The 21,740-nt window shown below is 33.7% G+C and overlaps 1 protein-coding gene across 6 annotated transcripts in view; it reads right to left on the bottom strand.

Annotated features, from left to right (window-relative positions):
* The window catches only part of LOC148939273 (uncharacterized), a 280,313-nt gene that overhangs the window by 47,554 nt on the left and 211,019 nt on the right, over positions 1 to 21,740 (bottom strand). For all 6 annotated transcript variants that reach the window (XM_089106654.1, XM_089106655.1, XM_089106657.1 and 3 more), the window contains 5 exons: positions 20,514 to 20,675; positions 17,158 to 17,270; positions 15,296 to 15,536; positions 14,111 to 14,278; positions 3,280 to 3,435 (listed from right to left, as the gene is read on the bottom strand). In XM_089106654.1, the coding sequence (XP_088962780.1) occupies positions 3,280 to 3,435; positions 14,111 to 14,278; positions 15,296 to 15,536; positions 17,158 to 17,270; positions 20,514 to 20,675 (840 nt within the window). The remainder of the gene's footprint in view (positions 1 to 3,279; positions 3,436 to 14,110; positions 14,279 to 15,295; positions 15,537 to 17,157; positions 17,271 to 20,513; positions 20,676 to 21,740) is intronic.

Here is a 21,740-nt window from a genome sequence, read left to right as displayed (position 1 = left end):
GAAAAGTTATTCTAAAATTTTAAGTCAAAGAAGCAAAAAAATAAAAACGCAAATTTTCGTTAAGTATATTATCTACACACCTTAAATTCTTTTAACAATTTCATAGATAATTGAATTTCTTATTTACAGCTCCTGAAAGATGCTAAAGGTTAGTTAACCATAAACTCTTTTTGCAACAAATCTCGGATATTTTTTTTTTTTTTTAACCCGAAGTGAAAGAGATATACGATGTTACTCCTATATTTAATGCCCTACTTTAGAAAAAAACTCATGTTAACTTCCTTAGTTTCTTTGCATTAGTTTGAACAAGTTCTTTTTATAATGTTTATTGTCAATATTTTTAAAATCTGAAAATTTACTATTTAAAAAAAGCTGTTCTGATGGAAGTAAAGAGCGAATTTGAATCTTAAACTGAACAAAAATTGCTGCTTCGTGATTTAGGTAATATTTTTTTGAAAAACTGTTCCAAACAAACTGGCTTATTATATTTTCCCTATATTTATAGAATCCTGAAAAAAAGTACTTTACGGAAAACAAAAAATCGACACAACATAACAGGAATCGAAACAGGGAAATCCGTTGCCAGCAAAAAATAGCAAAATTATTCATAAGGCTCTCAATAGTCTTTTACCAGCCGTGAAATTAATACATTTATATGAAATTAACTAATAAATTAATTAATAAATTAATTAAATATGAAATTAAATATGTATAAATAAATAAATTAAATAAATGAATAAATAAAATGTAAAAATAAATAAATAAATTAAAAATGAAATTAATTAATAAATTAATTAAATATGAAATTAAATATGTATAAATAAATAAATAAAATAAATAAATAAATAAAATAAATGTTAAAATAAATAAATAAATCAAATATGAAATTAATTAATAAATTTTGTAACTTTATTTTTATTAACAAAGACCTTTGTTTTTAAAATTAACTTTAAAAAAAAGTAATAATTACGTATAATTTGAAAGTAAAATTTGAAAACATTTGCTTGAATTTAAGCTCTAGATAATGCAAAGTTCAAGTGTATTCCATCGTGTAATCCAAAGGGTGCCAGCAGCAGAAGATAGGAAAGATCAGACCCCCTCCTTTTCATAAAGCTAAAACATGCATAACCTGACAAAATTTAAAACCCCCAAAAAGAAATATAAACCCATTTTGTAAAAAAATAACCTTTTTCAAATGTTCTTCCCTTGAAACCGCGTTTGTAGGCCAACCCCTTTCCCCCTTGAAGAAATCATGCATGTACACTTTGTTGAAATGTTTTCTGGTTCTATTATTAATTAACTAACTATTATTAATTAATATTATAATTAATTAATTAACTAATTAATTAATTAATTAATATTATCAATTAATTAACTATTATTAATTATCTATTATTAACCCCTTGCTAAGTTGGCTTTAAAATACTAAGAAATATATTCAACTATTGAAGTAACTATTTGTTTAACTAATATAATAACTATTGGCTTTTAGCTCGTAGAAACAGAATTGTCAGTAGAATTGCTTAGCACTTTTTTTAAATTAATATGTTCAAATTTTGTACTGCTTTTGACCGCACAAGGTTAAGAGTATTTATTTTATCAAACAGTTCGTGGTAACGAACTGTAAGTAAGGAGCGACCCGGCTCAATGGTAACCGAAACTCTACAAAACGGTATTTTGATACCAATAGATACATCAAAAGAATCAGATTTTAATGTTGATTTCAAGTATATAAGTTTCATCACGTTTAGACCAACCCATCAAAAGTTACGTCCCCGAGAAAACTTGGCTGATTTTCGAAAAAAGGTTGAAAGACCCCCTGAAAGTTATAGAACCTTAACGAAAATTACACCATCGTATTCAGCATATTAGAGAAACATACTGTAGAGGTTTCTAGCTCCTATATACAAAAATGTGGAATTTTGCATTTTTTGCCAGAAGCAAGATCACAGATGCGTGTTTATTTGTTTTTTTGTTGTTTTTTTCCCAGGGGCGATTGAATTGACCCAGTGGTCCTAAAATATCGTGGGAGGGCTCATTGGAATGGAAAGTAAAAGCTCTGGTGCCCTTTTTAAGTGACCAAAAAAAATGGAGGGCAACTAGGCCCCCTTCCACGCTCATTTTTTTCCAAATGTCACCCGATCAAAATTTTGAGCCATTTTGTTCAGCATGTTCGAAAATATGATAAGTATGTCTTTTAGGATGACATAATCCCCCGAGGTCCCCGGGGGGAGGGCTGAATGTTAGGAACTTTACCCAATGTTAACATACAGTATTGGTTATTGGGAAGTATACAGACGTTTTCCGGGGGTATTTTTTCGGGTAGGGTGGGGGGGCGGGAGTTATGTAGGAGGACTTTTCCATGAAGGAAGTTTCATGGGGGAAGAGACATTGCTATGAAGGGGACGTCGGATTTCCCAGTATTATTTAAAAAAAGATCAGAAATTAAATATAAAAAAAACAAGTTTTTCACCTGAAAGTAAGCAGCAACATCAAAACTTATAACGAACAAAAAATATTACATATATGATTTGGTTCACCCCCTAATCAAGACCTCGGTCTTTAAGCCAAAGATTTTTTAGTACTTTCAGAATAGCTATTTATACTAATTAATGTCCTTTGTGATTAAGCGGTCATTTTTAAAGAATTGGAACAAAATTCGAACTTTAGCTTAAAGAGCAAGGTATTGACTAGGGGGCGAACCCCCTAATATACGTGTTAAAAATTTATGAATATAGAAGTTCGTTACGTAAGTTAATTCGTAAGTTACGCATATTTATTACTAATAAAAACGTTCGTAAATAAGATTAAACAAGTTTCGAGAAAGCCATTTAACCAAATAAAAATAAAATTAATATGCAACTGTTATTTTATTTATTCATGTACGGTGAGCCAAAATCAAAACCTGTATTAATTCAAAAACTTTAAAAAAATTAAATAAAAAAAACAAGTTTTCTTAACTGAAAGTAAGGAACGACGTTAAAACTTAAAACGAACATAAATTATTCCGTATATGAAAGGGGCTGTCTCCTCCTCAACGCCTCTCTCTTTACGCTAGAGTTTGACTTTCTAACGACTCATTTTTTTAAACAATAATCATCTTTAGCGTAAAGAGCGAGGCGTTGAGGAGGGGACAGCCCCTTTCATATACGGAATAATTTCTGTTCGTTTTAAGTTGTAACGTCGTTCCTTACTTTCAGTTAAAAAAAACTTGTTTTTTTTATTCAATAGATTACAAAGGGTCATATGAAATCTAACGTATAACTTTTGAACTCTCACCTCAAACAGAGTTTGTCGTAAATCCTTAGCAAGAGCTGAATTCTCAGAAACAATCCTTGTAAGCTCCTCCCTTTCTTTTTGCCACGCTATTTCAAGGCGACTTTTCATTCCTGGAATGCGACTTCGGCCTGCTGACATAATCCTGTCTTCTTCAAGCTGAAAGGGAATCAATGAGTAACAAGAGAATATTAAAATGCGGCATTAGCTGCTCGCCAGATTTTGTTTTAATGGTAAGTTTAAAATACTGGCAAAACTGTCACACAGACTGTAAAATAAAAATCATTTGAAAACAAGGGCTGTCCAGCATTATTTTCCGGGGGGAGGGTAGGGTTACACAAAAAAAAACTTAAAAAACGCATCAAAAATTTATTTATATACATTTTTGTTATGTTTCACAAGTTGAACAAAAATTTCGGTGTGTGGGTCAAGCCCCGATATCCCCCCCTCCTGGATACAGCCTGATTTTAGAATGACACGGTGTTTACATTATAGAGTAGCCAAATATAAGAGAGATAAATCGGTTCAGTTTTTGTTCATTAAAACTTGGTATCATAACCCGATGCCATTAACCTGGATTAAAGCAACCACAAATAGGTTAAAGCAACAAGGTTAAAATGGCCACCAATTAAAACAACCACAAATAGGTTAAAGCAACAAGGTTAGAACGGCCACCGATTAAAGAAGCCACAAATAGTTTAAAGCAACAAGGTTACAATGGCCACTGGTTAAAGCAACCACAAATAGGTTAAAGCAACAAGGTTAGAATAGCCACCGATTAAAGCAACCATAAATAGGTTAAAGCAACAAGGTTAGAATGGCCACCGATTAAAGAAGCCAAAAATAGTTTAAAGCAACAAGGTTACAATGGCCACTGGTTAAAGCAACCACAAATAGGTTAAAGCAACAAGGTTAGAATGGCCACTGATTAAAGCAACCACAAATAGGTTAAAGGAACAAGGTTATAATGGCCACCGATTAAAGCAACCACAAATAGGTTAAAGCAACAAGGTTAGAATGACCACCGATTAAAGCAACAAAATAGTGGTTTCTGTGACCTGGTAGGTTGCTTTATTGTCTTGCTCCTCCCCTTATAAGTATGCCTGTAAATATAATTCGCCTAAACGGTTATAAATATATTACTCTCATTACAAAAAAACACAACTTAGAAACAATAGGGAAATTTTCCCAAGACAGTGGAGTCGAATTAAGTGGATATTTCGGCCCTATGTCCAAGAGCCGTCTTCAGCACAACACCAAAAACAACAAAACAAAGTCCTGGTTGAACTTCGTTGAAGTAAGGATGCTAAAGCTGTTTTAAAGGTTTTTTAAAAACATTTTTAGTTTTCATTTTAATGCAAGTTTTTATATATATATATATAAATACATAATTTATTTTGTTGGTGTTTTGCTGAAGAACACCCTTGGAAATAGGGCCGAAATATTCACTGAGTTGAATTCAACTGTCTTGAGAAAAATTTCCCTATTGTTTCTAAGTTGTGTTTGTTTGTTATGGAAAGGCAGTGGGGTCTTCGTCACTCTTTAGTCTCATTTGCCACTTGTTGCGCTACCTTCATTTTTTTGTAAAAAAAAAGAAAAAAGAAATGTTGCCAAGATGGAAGATTCCCTCTGTTATATACGGTTACTCTACGGTCAACTTATATACGGTCAACTATTCTGATGGAATTTTTAGTATCCGAGTTGATACTAGTTATTTATTCAAATTGTACATACATCAGAATGAAATGAAATACTGTCAAAGAATAGATTAAGCGATTTAAAAAAAAAGCAAAATTAAATATAGAAAAGTTATTTGATAACCATCATCGTTAATAAAAACAAAAATTGAAATAAAAAAGTTGATAATTACCAGGGATAACAATTAAGGAAGCAGGAGGACCAATCAACACCCCCTCCTATCTATATTACATCCCCGCACCTAGAGTTCAACCTAATACTTTTCTTGTGTTTGTTTCCATTAAAAAAAAAAGTTGTCCCCCCTCCTATATTTACATTTTGATGAACTCCTTCTCTGCAATAGTAACAGAAAAAAAAACGTTATCTAAAAGTAGGCCTACTTTCTCAGCCTATAAAAAAGGAGGCGGAAAACGATAGTGTTCTAACTGTGATAACGAGAGACAATTGGAACGACGGACAATAGGAATGACATTTATAAAAGCGTGTAATCATAAGCTATAGTAGAATGGTCAGTGTAAACACGAGTGAGGTCGTACTTTTTGCAAAAACTCTTTTTGAGTTCACTCTTAAGGTAGTGTTGACTGGTCAACAAATTCATCAAAAGTATAGAAAATTTATACCTACCAAGGCCGTATCCAGGGGGGGGGGTTACCCGGTTTGAACCACCACCCCCCAAAATTTTTGACCGACTCGAAAATAAGTCGAAAATTAGTAAAACCTAGGTAAAAATCAGTAAAATTAGTCGAAAACTGAGTCAAAAATTAGTAACCCCCCCCCCTAAAAAAAAGTCAAAAATTAGTAACCCCCCCCCCCCCCCTGAAAAAAAATCCTGGATACGGCCCTGATACCTACATTAAATTTTCAAAGCGTAAACTTGTAATATTGCCAGCAATGTATTTAGTTTGCTGAAGTAATATTTGGAAGTAGCGAATTAATAAACAACTTCTTAATTGATTTCGGCATTTTCGGAAGGAATTACTATAAATGAGCAAAATATTCATGAAAATTTACATCATATTAAACCAGTAAAACAAAATTGATTGTTACAAATACACTAATATATAAAAAATTTAATTTTTTTAAATATTACAATGGACGAGTTATCTAAAATAAACTTTGTTTTCAGTAAAGCGGAAACGAACAGCCTAGCCTATTGAGGCTTTGAAGGGCACTCTCACTCTTAATTATTATAATTTCTGTTTATTTAAGATTCATTTATTATAAAACTTCATCTTAAGACATGTTTGTTCTAGGTTTTACTTATTGCATGGCTTTAAAGCTGAATATGCGACTTCATTTCTGCTCTTATTAGATTTTAATATCGCTCTTTACTTTTTTTGAAAAAACTAATTTCTGGAAAACATTATAAAATTACTTTATCAAAGAACATATTATACTGTAGCAGGTATAATGGGGGTTGTAGGAAGTAGTTGGTGCCCTCTTCTAACTTCTGTATGCATTCAGTTTTGATTTACCTATTTACAACGATTAGAATATATGCTGTTAATTCAAGAAAACCTCGCTTTCAACAAAAACAACTTAGCCCAGAATGATTATAGTACAGTACCTTTCCTGTTTTTGTTTTGATGTTCTTTTTGATTTCTCTTGATTTAATAATCCATTTTTCGTCAGTTTTACTTAACCGTTTAGGGGTATTTACCCCCCTTTCACTTTTTTCGCTGCATTCAAACTTCACTCTTCTTCTTTCCATTCTCACTTAATTACCTGATACTAGATCAGTGTTTAATTACGTTCTATCCAGATGTGACCAGAATAATTTATAGTAGAAAAATCCATGTTTTTGCGCAGATATACAATTTCTGGTATAATTCGAAATGCTAATTATACGCCGACCTATTGTCTTAAAATTAATTTTTGACATTCATTAAGTTTTTGTTTAAGCTTGTAATTTTTCAAAATAAATTGTACTTTTTGTGCATGTTAACTGAAATATTTGTCAAATGAACAAATTCTAATTATCCTATCATGAGATTTGGAGCATGGACACTCCGTAAAACGGGTAGAGTTTTTCCAAAGAAATTCCGTACGGATTGTTTTGGGTTGTCGGCTGACCGACCGTATTTCAAATAGTAGGCTCAAGGAAAAGTGTGACTGAATCCTACTTTTTGGGGATATAATAAGAGAAAGATTGAGATGGCTAGAGCACGTTCTGTGGATGAAGGATGATATATTTTCGAAGAATGTCATTTTCAGCTAACCATCTAGAGCTAAACGTAAAGCATATCGTCCATGGTTGGGTGGGAAGATGTCATAAAGAAAGATTTAAGTGAAATGGGAACTTCCTGGGGAGTGGTGTAAAGAGGAAGGCTCTGAAAGATTGGAATAGAGGAGGAAAGTGCGTAGCTGTGTTGGCCTCAGGTGGCTTGGTTCTGCGTTGAGTTTTTGGTAGTAGTAGTAGTAATAGTAGTAGTAGCAGTAGTAGTAGTAGTACTACTACTACTGTATCATAGGTCTTAGTTACCATAGCAATATGATGGATGTAATTTGTCCACAGTTTCACAAGAGACAATAGAGTTTGTAACAAAAAATATGTGTAACTTATAAGATTAGAAACTGGCAACAGTGTCAAAAAGACAGTCACCAATATCAGAGCCAACCTTTGGTGTTTTCAGCCTTCAGGGTCATGTGCGTTCTTAGTATAGCATATTAGTGTGTTACATGTACTAAGTATAATATATGTACATAAAATATTGTGCTATATTATATTCTATGTTCTATACTATATTCTATCCTGCCTCATGTTAATTTTATACACTGTCCTTTACTTTTCATTTGATTCGTCTGTTCTTTTTCGGTCTAACGACCCGTGTTTAATTACCTCAATTTAAATGTATTTGAATTTAAATATATTAGAAATGCCTTGAAATTTCCGCGGAAACGTTTAGGAAATAGTTGTCAACTCTAATAAATTACATTTTATACGAAGTTCACACAGCACAGATTTTTAAGGATGGATTAGCAGATTGTCTAAGGGCTGATAGGGGAATGTCTCGGGGTCTGTCCTCTCCCCCCCCCCCAGAATTCTAAATATTATCAAATTTATGGGTTTTTATTCAAATTACCAAAAATATTTATTTTCTTTTTTATTTTAATAAACGAGATTCATGGTTGAGCTTCCATTACACTATGTATGGCTGAACACTGGACATTCCCCGCCCTCTATTGCAAAAGTAATTCGGTTGGGCACAAAATTGTTTCTAATGAAATTTGTCACAAATTCTGCATATCTTTTATAAGGGATATTAAAATCGCTGGTGCTACAAAAAATTGGATAATTATAAAAATAATTTCTGCGACTTTTGATATCGAAAACCTTAGGACGCAGATTAGGGATTTTATGAGGCTTTTGATAGGAGTTTTAAAAGGCTAAAATGAAGGTTTATACGAATTCCTGATTTAAATCATATCTCACAATTAAATCATAGCTTTAATTTGTTATTATATAAACAGCAACAACAACAACAATATTAAGAAAATAACCATAATAGCAAAGATTACTGAAAAGCAAGGCCGTACTCAGGATTTTCTTTCGGAGTGGATTTTACTAAAAAAAAATTTGGTAGGGGGGGTTTACACAAAAAAGAACCTAAAAAAACAAATGCAAAATTTGTTTATGTCCATTTTTGTTAAGTTTTTACGATTCAGAAAAACATTTCGAGGGGGGTCAAACCCCCTAACCCTTTCCCTTGTATAAGGCCTTGCTGAAAAGACAAGATATAAAATCGCTGGAGCCATATAACTACAAAACGGATTTTTATGACTTTTAATCTTGAATGGCTTACGACGCAGATAGGGGATTTTATGAGGCTTTTGAGAGAAGTTTTAAAACGCGAAAATAAAGTTTTATACGAATTCCTGGCCTATTATCTCACATTAGCGCTTGGCTTTTATTTGTCAAAATGTCAACAACAACAGCAACAATAAAATTAAGAAAATCGCCATAATATTCAAGATTACTGAAAACATACGATAATATATGTTTTCAAGCAAAAAGAACAAAAATTTTCTAACAGTTATAATAAACTGATCCCCACAAAGGCTTCATGGCTCCATTCCAGGCGAAACCTTAGTTTTACAGGACTATTATGTTGACAGCAAAGAAGGTTAGTTTTACATTGACAATTGACGGGTTTTATTTTTCTTGCTAATTTATAAAAAGAAAATTTATGATGATTTTACTGTATTAAGTGGAAAGATAGCAAAATAAATGATGAAAATGCTATAGATAAAAGTTTAAATAATATGAAATATAAAATTTTTAAAATAATAATAGTAAAAATATCAACAAAATAAAGTTAAAATTTTAAAAAGCCATTAATATGTGCCTGGTTAATGTTCAACTTTTACTATATAAGCAATACGGCCAGATCAAGGATTTTGTTCGGGGGGGGGGGTTACAAAAATACTTTTAAAAACATACCAACAATTTATTTGTATGCACTTTTGTTACGTTTTTACGAGTCGGACACAAATTTCGGGGGGAGGGCAGTCCCATAACCCCCCCCCCTCCATTATTAAAAAAAAAGCTCCATTTTATTTCAAATCCAAATCTGACAAATAAGTTCATATTCTTCAAGGTAAGAAAAAGAATAAACTTTGGGAAGCATGATATACTTGATTACAATGCTCTAATTATTTGTTTACAATGGTTGATGAAAAGGAATTATGTTAAGGAGCCCCTAGACGGTCAATCATATTGATCAAAAGTTTTCTTCAATCGATTGACTCAAGCATGATTGACCGTCTAGGGGCCTGTTCGACGCTTGAGTCAAGCATTGACGGTGATGGATAGAAAGCTTGAATGACTCAATCATTTTGATCAAAAGCACTGTGTTAGATTAGCTTTGGTCGAGATTGAAGGGCTTATTGAAGGGTCAATTGAAGATTGATTGAAGCACACGTCAATGGATTGACGGAAACCTTTAATCAAAATGATTGAACGTCTTGGGCCTCCTTTAAGGTAACGAATAATCCATAAGCGTTAGAAATATATGAATAATCTATAATCCGTCAAGCATAAAATTTGACGGGTATTCTGATGAAATTATTTGATTTCTGTCCTTATAAAATTATTTCAAATGTTATTTCATTTCTTATGACAAAAATCAAATGGCTTTGAATACTGATAGAACTTCATGTTATATCTTCGAAAACCTAAGTCCAGTTATAATATCTTTTATAAATTTTTGAGAAGTAATGCCACAAATCCTGATTTCGAAACACAGAAGTTCCAATTGTTTTTCAAAATATTTCAATTTTGACGCTTATTCTATTTTAGACATTCAACTGCATGAAAAGTAAGCAAGGAGGTATGTAGTCGTCTATGTCCAAAAATGAACTTTTCACTACGAAATAATTTCCAAAGTTGTTAGTACACATAAATTTCTTTGACATCCTTGAGGTAACGATCGTATATTTTGCCGTTCGTTTATTGTAGCGACAATAGACAGCTGTACTGCTGCCATCAAAGTTTGTTTTCCCGAGTTTTTTCCTATACACCTCTAAGGCCCGAGACACTTGGTAATTTTTTACCGAGCGTATGTTTTACCGAGCATTTTTAGGGGTGTATAGAATAGTATTGCGACGTAGACATTGGGCTGTAAAAAAAATAAAAAAAAATAAAACAAACGTCGACGGCAGCTACGGCAGCTATACAGCCGGCCGGTGTCAGTACAGTAAACTGATGGCAAAATAAACGATCGTTCATTTTAACGCCTACACGGAGACGGTGTCCTATGGAACTAAATGAAAGGGTATTCACTCATCGATTTTTACCAATGACGACTGCTGATGAGAGGGTGTGTTTGCAGAGGGTATATCATAAAAAACTAAACTGGAAGTAATAAATGCATTTATTTTACTAGGAAGGGAGAGCTCAATTTAATAAAAAAAAAGCTAGACAATTTGATTAGGAATTACCCAGAAATTCAGGGAAGTTTGAAGTGTCAGGGGGTTGGGCCTAAATTAGACCCTGCCTTCGAAATTAAATGAATCAAAGCCTATTTATCATAAAAAAAAATGGATGTTAATCCAATTTATGTATCCTAAACTAAATACTATTTTAACAAAATTTGAAATCATTTTGATTAAGATATTTCTACCTTTTGGTTTTTGGAATAGCTTCTAGTTGAACTGCCCCCTCCCCATAACTGTTCGTGTAATAAATTCATACGAATATAGGAAGGGAATACACTGTATTTTTCAAGGTGTAGGGGGGGGGGAATTTGTCGTTCTTCAGTTACTTTCAATGAAAATACAAAATCGGATTTTATTTATTGGACGATCCCAAATGAGTCTATTTCTTTGCTTCCTCTTCAATCGACGACGAGATAACGTTAATGCAAGGTTGTTCTCTATTCATGTTATGCGCAACATTATGACTCTTTAATTACACGACTCTCTAATTAAACTGACTCTCTAATGAAACTCTTGTTGCACGGTTTCAGATCCATCTATGATTCATCATGATCTATCAGATCTATTATGGTCGACTGATGCTGTGACAGCAGAATGATTACTTCTCAGTATGTATTCACTAGAGTAGCAACAGCAAAAAATACGCGCAGTAAAACTATTAGTAAAATAAACGTTTGGTAAGAAACGCCAAGGGCGTCTCGGACCTAAGAAACCCTCGGTAAAAAAAATCGCTCGGTGAAACAAACGCTCTATAAAAAACGCCAAGGGTGTCCCAGACCTAAGAAACCCTCGGTAAAAAAAATCGCTCGGTGAAACAAACGCTCTATAAAAAATGCCAAGTGTGTCCCAGATCTAAGAAATGCTCGGTAAAAAAAATCACTCGGTGAAACAAACGCTCTATAAAAAACGCCAAGTGTGTCCCAGATCTAATAAACCCTCGGTAAAAAAATCGCTCGGTGAAACAAACGCTCTATAAAAAACGCCAAGTGTGTCCCAGATCTAAGAAATGCTCGGTAAAAAAAATCGCTCGGTGAAACAAACGCTCTATAAAAAACGCCAAGTGTGTCCCAGACCTAAGAAACCCTCGGTAAAAAAATTGCTCGGTGAAACAAACGCTCTATAAAAAACGCCAAGTGTGTCCCAGATCTAAGAAATGCTCGGTAAAAAAAATCGCTCGGTGAAACAAATGCTCTATAAAAAACGCCAAGTGTGTCCCAGAACTAAGAAACCCTCGGTAAAAAAATCGCTGGGTGAAACAAACGCTCTATAAAAAACGCCAAGTTTGTCCCATATCTAAGAAATGCGCGGTAAAAAAAATCGCTCGGTGAAACAAACGCTCTATGAAAAATGCCATGTGTGTCCCAGATCTAAGAAATGCTCTGTAAAAAAAATTGCTCGGTGAAACAAACGCTCTATAAAAAATGCCAAGTGTGTCCCAGATCTAAGAAATGCTCTGTAAAAAAAATCGCTCGGTGAAACAAACGCTCTATAAAAAACGCCAAGTGTGTCCCAGATCTAAGAAATGCTCGGTAAAAAAAATCGCTCGGTGAAACAAACGCTCTATAAAAAACGCCAAGTGTGTCCCAGATCTAAGAAATGCTCTGTAAAAAAAATCGCTCGGTGAAACAAACGCTCTATAAAAAACGCCAAGTGTGTCCCAGATCTAAGAAATGCTCTGTAAAAAAAATCGCTCGGTGAAACAAACGCTCTATAAAAAACGCCAAGTGTGTCCCAGATCTAAGAAATGCTCGGTAAAAAAAATTGCTCGGTGAAACAAACGCTCTATAAAAAACGCCAAGTGTGTCCCAGATCTAAGAAATGCTCGGTAAAAAAAATCGCTCGGTGAAACAAACGCTCTATAAAAAACGCCAAGTGTGTCCCAGATCTAAGAAACCCTCGGTAAAAAAATCGCTCGGTGAAACAAACGCTCTATAAAAAACGCCAAGTGTGTCCCAGATCTAAGAAATGCTCGGTAAAAAAAATCGCTTGGTGAAACAAACGCTCTATAAAAAACGCCAAGTGTGTCCCAGACCTAAGAAACCCTCGGTAAAAAAATTGCTCGGTGAAACAAACGCTCTATAAAAAAACGCCAAGTGTGTCCCAGATCTAAGAAATGCTCGGTAAAAAAAATCGCTCGGTGAAACAAATGCTCTATAAAAAACGCCAAGTGTGTCCCAGACCTAAGAAACCCTCGGTAAAAAAATCGCTCGGTGAAACAAACGCTCTATAAAAAACGCCAAGTGTGTCCCAGATCTAAGAAATGCTCGGTAAAAAAAATCGCTCGGTGAAACAAACGCTCTATAAAAAACGCCAAGTGTGTCCCAGACCTAAGAAACCCTCGGTAAAAAAATCGCGCGGTGAAACAAATGCTCTATAAAAAACGCCAAGTGTGTCCCAGATCTAAGAAATGCTCGGTAAAAAAAATCGCTCGGTGAAACAAACGCTCTATAAAAAACGCCAAGTGTGTCCCAGATCTAAGAAATGCTCTGTAAAAAAAATCGCTCGGTGAAACAAACGCTCTATAAAAAACGCCAAGTGTGCCTCGGGCCTTATACCAAATACATCGGTAAGAAATTAAATATTTCATTACTTTGTTTTAGAGCCGGACCTTTAAGTTAATAAAGAGGAGGAGGGTAAATTGAGCGATAAGTCATATGAAAATAAGTGGGATATAAGGAAAATGGAAAAGGTGTTAATAGAGGAATTAAGGAGGCGTGAAGTGGATCAAAATATCGCTGGTAATAACATAATTAACAATGGACGTACGGACTAACGAAGCAGATGGTAGATTTGAGGTATATTCAGTAGTAGGGTCTTAAGGACATATGTCAAAATTTAACCTAAATTAACAACAACAACAACAACAATAGTTTTCTTCTCATTGTTTGCCGCGGGTAGTAAAATTCACCCATAAATAGTTTAAAATTGATAATGACTATGTTGAACTAATCCAAACTAATTCGCTAGTGATACGGAACTTAAAAAACAATTATCACATACTGACCAATGACCTGCGTAGCACAGGTACTGATCTCGGCCGGGAGTTGTTGCGGTTGTTGGGGGCAAATCATCCGACGACTGAACTCATACTGATCTTGCCTACCCTAAACTAAATGCCCTGTTCTATTAATAATACATGGCGAACATAGAGTGTGCTCTAAATAGCCAAAGAATAAATAATAATATAATTAAAATAAACCTCGTTAATCCTAGTTTGGAGTTCGGCTACTTTTATTTCCCATTCCGATTTCTCGTTTATGTATTCGGTTTTTACTTTTGAAGATTCCATTCGTGCTTCCGTTAGTTCATCTTCTAAATTTGTAATCTGACAGTGAAATTCTTGAAGTCGTTGATGAGTATCTTCGATCTGTAAAAAAAAGGATAAATATAAAAAAAAAATAAGCATAAATCCTTTTATTAGACAATGAAGACAAGGAGAAAATATCTGGATATCTCGATTACATGTACAGAGATCGTCATCGGCAAACTAAAGTAATACAATTCAAATTATGGTGTTTGTACAGAACAAAATAATTAAATATTATTTGGTGACCTTATTTTTTTAACGCAATCACTGAAGCAACTCTCCTTGACTTCCAAGATTCCGGTTTATTAGCTTGATCTGAATTACCAGGTGGGCAGAGGTCAAACGTATTAGGAGAAATAAACTTCAATTTATTTGACCATAATAAATTACCATAAATTGAATTAGGAGAAATGAACTTCAATTACCAAACGTATTAAGAGAAATGAAGTTCAATTTATTTAACCATAACAAATTACCATAAATTAAATTAGGAGAAATGAACTTCAATTACCAAAATAATTAGGAGACATGAACTTCAATTTATTTGACCAGAATAAATTACCATAAATTGAATTTAAGCCAAATTCACCCGCTTCTTTATTCAAAGCCATGTTTTTGAATAGAGTTTTCTTAATTTCAATTGTTTCCCTAAAAATTTGTTTTAAACCCTAGTCCTTAGAAATCAAAGAGACACCCTTAAAGATAATAAAATGGTCCGAAAAATTAAATGTGTTCGGATAGAGAAGATGTAAAATCTTGAGGTTTGAAAAGGCCGACGAAATAGATTCTTGATGTTGTAATAATCTCATTTTTAAATTATTGTCAGTAGGTCCCAGGAGTTTCCACATGTACATGGGATCTGATAAACTCCGTTTTGATGCTCCACTTAAGTTCAATCCTTTCTTGAATTTAGAAAACTACCCAAAGTATTACTACTCTTTAAAGCTACCTTTAAACAATTACTTTGTAAGATTCTTTTTAGTTTTTCCCTCAGCCCTGGAACCTATAGTAAAGAACAAAGAACATCCTTCTCTTCATCTTTGAGTTCTTTTTTCTTTTTTTTCTGTTTTTGCTTACCTCTCTTTGTCTCTTGATATCTGATGCAGAATCCTTCTTTCTTGAAGGATCAGCCTTGAGTTCACTCATCATTTTTTGGGCACCGTCCAAAATCTCCTTGAAAGTATCCCTTTCTCGTTTGAATTTGTCAACTTGTAGTTGCATAGTTTGTATTTCTTCATTCATTAAGGCTAATCTTTGGTCAAATTTCATTTTCAACTGAGCCAATTCAGCTCTGTGAGATTTTTCACCATGAGATAAACTGAAAGAGTAATTTGTGATAGATTAAAGGAAAAATGTTAAGACATTCTATAGTTCTTTCAATGCCCAATATTTACCAAAACGGAAATTTCAAATATTTACAAATGATGTAAACCATTTTTGGTAAAAACAAAAAAAATTAAGCCTTTGCCCTCTTGAAAACTCCTTAAATGCCTTCCAAACTTATCTGAGAAGCATTAGTAATAATGCCTTGATACAAGAAAAGAAGAACAATACAGAATATGCCTAAAGCTTTGTAACATATGAAAAATATGACGCTGTTCTAGTAAAGTTAAAAAGCATTTATCTAATTGTCGTCGAATTTCCTTTTATCAGCTTCTCAGGAATATTGGAATTCTGTTTTAAGCAGGTTAGCCTCACCATCCTCAAAGACAATCCAAGTTATTCATATGCTTTGATAAATTGCATTCGAAATTGTGTTATATTCGTTAGATTACATTGGTATTCTGATGTGGCCTCTGTAGTCTAAGACAAAAAATGACTTCTCAAGGTTATCGGCCATTTTTCCCCTTTCCTCCTTTAACCATGTAAAGGTGAAAAATTTTAAATAAATTTATAGTTTTCTAACGTTTGGAAAAATATGAATCTGTTATTGTAAGTTGAAAATCATTTATCGATTTGTATAATCGTCATCAAGTTTCCTTCTATACGATTCTCTAGAATACTGGGATGTCGTTTTCAGTGGGTTTACCTTAACCTCCTTACCATCATCAGGTTGGCCTCACTAGACAGCTAAAATATTTTTAAAAGTTTTGATAAATTAGATTTTTGAATTTTTTTTTTATGGCCTTATCGTCAGCGGATTGGACTCACTAGACAGCTAAAAATTCATTTTCAATATTAGTAAATTGCATTCAAATTTGGATTATATTTGGTAGATTACGCTCGTATTTATGGTTTAATACTATTAATGGTTGACGATTATATAATACGATTATGCAATTACGATTACGATTACAATTACGATTATATAATACGATAATACGATATAATACGATTATGGTTTAATACTATTACCAAGCTATATTTTTGAAAAAATAACTACTTCGTTTGTATGAGTTTCTTGAATTGACATATTAAAAGTTCCGAAAGTTCCACAATTTCTATTATACTTAGAGACCTTAAAAGTCGTGACTTTTGAAATAAAGTAACAACATCCCCAAATAATTTGATTCCCTAGTTGTTTTTGTTTAGAGGGATGGGGTATTTTCTTCAGGGGAAGGTATACAAAACAACTTCAAAATACGCAACAAAAAATTTAATTATATGCAGTTTGTTACGTTTTTACGAGTCGAAAAATTTTTGGGGGGAGGGTTCAAGCCCCCTACCATCCCCCCCCCCTGTATACACCCCTGATAACTAGATTGTCTGCATTTGAGGTTTCTTATAATAAAATAGCATAACTTATATGATATTTGATAATAACACACAATTGTATACATTAAATAGTAACCTGTAATAAAAACTGTTTAAAATAAATAATGCAATATAATATAATTTTCAATAAATATAATTATTTGTATTAAAATCTATGTAAATATGTACCGCATGGGCATTATATATTGGCTAAAAAAAACACAACGAATAAAATGTATACTTACCAGGACCTTAAACGTACGACCTCTTTTTCAAGTTCTGTAGTATCAACAGTCATATTGCGTTGAACTTTGCTGACTTTGTCAAAATCCTCCAGTTTTTTCTTAAGATCGTCAGCCTTCAAAATAAATTCTTTTTTGTAATGTTGACAAAGTGAGAACAATATTCTATTTTACTTAGAGATTTAGTCTCTCTACTATATAGAGCCTCGTTTTGCCCACCCTCATCCAACACGGAATTCGACACAGGCTATCCTTAACCCGCGCAGATTATCGTTTTGACAGCCGATTTCAACACGGGAGAATGTCTTCTCAGAACCCGTGGTAAACCATAATACTCTGGTGGGTTACAATTTTGAGAAGCCCGTGTCCAACACGCTTGGAACCCGTAAGATGAAAACGCTTCAAATTGTTGCTAGGTTGAACACGCAGAATCTTAAAATGATTTGTCGAACCCGCCCAAAATACGCTTCAAACCCAGCGCCTGAAAACACAACTTTGGCTGAATAGCCAAACAATTTCGGCCAAATTTTGCCAAGCTATCTTCGAGCTATTCAATTCAATATAGTTTTTAAATTTGTATTAGCTTATGCTGGAAATAAATTACATACCAAGTAATAATAATACAAAAACATATAGGTAAAATTCGTGATACTATGAATTAATAAACTAATTGTATTTTAGCTATTGACTTATAAGAATAACGTTCCATATATTTATTTTAAAACCTGGTCCTGCTGCTGAAGTAAGTTCCCAGATCAGAACCGTAAAGGCACACACCACCGGGCTCACAACAAAAGGGAGGATCTAATATGTTAAAAGAAATATAGGTACTAAACAATGATATGTATTTTAGTAAATCTTTATAAACTGATTAAATTTGCATACTGTATTAATTTGCTAAAACGAAGGTAAAGGGAGGGTCATCGATTTCCGTGACGCTCCCTCAACCTTGACCCTCCCTCCCAAAACCTCCCTCCCTCAACCCAAAAAAAATTAGTACAACTGGTGCAAATACCAATCAGTATAATTTTGTATAATATATACTAAAATTAAGCAACATGTATCATCTGCGACCCAAAATTTTTCTTTATATTCCAGATTCAAATCCTTAAGCAGAAACTGCTCCTAGGGAAAGCTTCAAGAAATTGCTTTCACTCGTAGAATTACATATTGTCAAATACACTATTTTATAAATCAATTCATCTATTTATTAATCACTTACCTAACACAGCGAAAGCTGAAACACTTTGATAAATTATAAAAAAAGAGAAAAGGGCACAATACTGATATAACACAGTCAAGGACGTCTCCAGAACTTTTTTCGTGGGGGGGGGGGGGTACGGAAAACTTGTAAAAAACACATCAGCCCCCCCCCCCGTCTGGATACGGTATTGAACACAGTGTTCAACATACAGTTCACAACAAACGAACAATACTCTACAAAGCGGTCCGTAGCCATGGAAATACACCGGACAGAGGAAACTTCGCAAACTTAAAGAACACGCAACGGATTTGCAGCTTTTTTTTTAACCAGGTAAAACACCACATAGTCGGAGTAGATTGTGCAGAGGAAATGCAGGCCGCAAGACACACTGTGTTTCATACAAGGCGTGCGAGGTGATATATTATGCGGGACGATAGTAAGTTATAATACTGTAACAAAAAAGACCTGGCCCTTTTGCCTCTTGAGATTGCTAAACAGTGGCGAATACGGAAAGGAAAATAGATGAACAAAATGAGTATTTACTTTCTAATTAAAATATTTTTGCGGTTTTAGTCGAGTATCAGCTTCCATGATCAGAGATATGAAAGTGAAAATATATATATATATATATATATATATATATATATATATATATATATATATATATATATATATATATATATATATATATATATATATATATATATATATATATATATATATATATATATATATATATATAAAAACAAAAAATCACTGTGGTTTCGGTTAGGAACGTTACCAGTGCTTACTTTAAGAAGAACGCATCTTAAACTGACTGAATAAGCCCCAACTGAAAAAACCGTTAAAAAGTATTCCCTCTCCTCTGCTCTTAGTACAAATAGAAAAAATTGCGAGTATACTCATATTCATTATCTCTATGGAGGAATATATCTTAACATTATAGCATTTTATATCTATAGCATATATTTATAGCACATCCCTTTACTGTAAAAAGTCTTTCTTATGAGAAGGACTATCTCTCTTCAACAATATTTGGTATGGACTTCCTAAAATAAAACAATATTTGGTTAGCTTCCTAAAATAAGCGATCTAAACCCTTCATCAAGGATTAATGATCATAAATACATTGTTTTATGTGGATTGTTTTGTTGCATTGCGATATAAAGCTGAAGATGTTCAACTTATCAGTAAATCAACCTTTACTCTGTCGTTTTGTTTCCTTATTGTATGTTGGTAATTATCATATTGCACATTATTCAACGCCGTACCCAGGATTTTTTTTCGGAAGGGGATTTACTCAAAAAAAAATTCGGGGGGGGGGGGTCACACAAAAAAAAACTCAGAAAACGCATACAAAATTTGTTTATATCCATTTTCGTTACGTTTTTACGAGTCAGACAAACATTTCGGGGGGGGGGAGGGTTCAAACCCCCTAAACACCCCTTTGTGTACGGCCTTGACATTATTAGGATGTGAATTTTTAAAGTGTGTGTTTTGATTGTTTTTTCCTTTTCTTTATACATTTTTTTGTTTCATTAGTTTAGTTTTTTTCTTTTTTTCCCGTTGACAAAGGCTTCAAGACATGAAGCCAAAATGGTCAGATTTTTGCTATTGTTAGTAAAACAAGAGTTTTTTTTTGTTTTTCTTCACTGTTTTATCATAACATTATACCCGTTTTCTATATTTGCACACCGTTTTAATTTTCTTTTTATCATAAACACTTGAAACTACTTTAAAACCTGGGCTTTTTGTATTCCGGATTTCTTGTCGTTTGTCCCACTTTTATCAGCAGGGACATCACACACGGGGGGGGATAGGGGTAATATCCCCCAAATGTCTTCAGCCACTCGATAAAAATTAAGTCGGTAATATACTGCCGAGCGCGCCACTATTTTACTAGCTTAATTTGTTTTTATTAGGGTAAATAAGCTGAAAGACATAGATGAGAAAACCCAAAGAAAGAAGATCAGTCTCAGTCGTTAGAAAAACAAAATATTAAGTAATTTAGTAGTAATACCACCAAAATCAGTCATTGAAAATGACCAACCAGTCGGTAAAATGCCATTTCCCCCTCCCCCCAAATATTATGAGAGTAATACCTTTGGTTGCCAGCCTATTTGGCTGATTCTTTACTTTGGGATTGATAACTCACCTCTTTCTTTACTATAGATAGTTGATCTTGAAGAGCATTTGATTCTTCTTTGGCCCTTTCCATTTGTCTTTTCTTTTCTTCTATGATATCTCTGAGTCTTTGGGTTGAAGATCCATCTCCAGCTGACCTGGAAAGTTTCTCTTCCAGTTCGCGTAGCTTTTCCTAAGGGTAGAGAAGGGTTAAAAGTGAATTAGGAAAAAAATATGATGCACCAAAACTTAAGGTTGTGTTGGTCAACCTCTGAAAATTTTACCTCTTAAATAAATATGGAGTTGGAGCCCAACTCCATATTTTCCCTCTCCATATTTTCCAACTCCCTGCAATCATCCGTTCTATAAAAAGTGGGCGGGGGAACAACATGGGAGATAAATTACTTTTATTGAGTATAAACGCAATTTGAAAGTATCAAGACTTAACGGACACGCCTAGTAAAACTTACAAAAACGGACCTGTACAGTCCTGTTTTTGCCCATTCGCTCCATTGTCACTAAAACTTACCCAAAACTAAACATAAAAGCCATAATTCGGATCTATTTTTACTAAGGGGATGTGAAATGGAGAATTCTTTTTTTTAGCAAGGCGTGTTTGAGTTTATTTTTTTTTTTTATAATAATTTCGTTTTTCGAATACTGCCGGGAAATCCACCTCGCCCTACTTGGAAAATGATTTCGTGAAAAATGCCGTAAAGAAAAATTTATCCCGCATAAATCCCCCCCCCCCAGAAAATTCCCCTTGGATAATTCCCTCCTTGCTGAAAATTTACCCCTTCTCCTTGCTTTCATTAAAAAAAAAACTTTTTTTATTTAATTCATGATCGATTTTCTAATCCTGCAGGAACACTCGCCCCGTCCCAACGTAGAAAATTTCCCCTGGGAAATCGCCCCAGAGGAATACAGTTGGTAACATACCAATTGAAAATCTCTGATCAATTCGTGGTCGAAGCATGGCCGAATATGACGAACCGAACTATGGCTAGTAAACATTTTTTACTGGTGTCTAACACACTTTTTTGCTATCAATTTATTACATAGTTCAAACCAGCCATCAAATTCAGTTTAGGTTATGCAACAGGTTTTATGCTACAGAACATATCTGTAAAATAATTTTGCTGAACAAATATATTTGTCAAATAGTTTAAAGTAACCACAGAGTCTTTATTTGGTAATTCAAAAGGTTGTACGTTACAGAACATACCTGTAATATAATTTTGCAGAACAAACATATCTG

The sequence above is a fragment of the Artemia sp. Qi Xiang Cuo genome, chromosome 21 (assembly GCF_049724085.1).
Source record: "Artemia sp. Qi Xiang Cuo chromosome 21, ASM4972408v1, whole genome shotgun sequence".
Taxonomy (NCBI): Eukaryota; Metazoa; Arthropoda; class Branchiopoda; order Anostraca; family Artemiidae; genus Artemia; species Artemia sp. Qi Xiang Cuo.
This window is presented reverse-complemented; position numbering and strand designations above follow the sequence as displayed.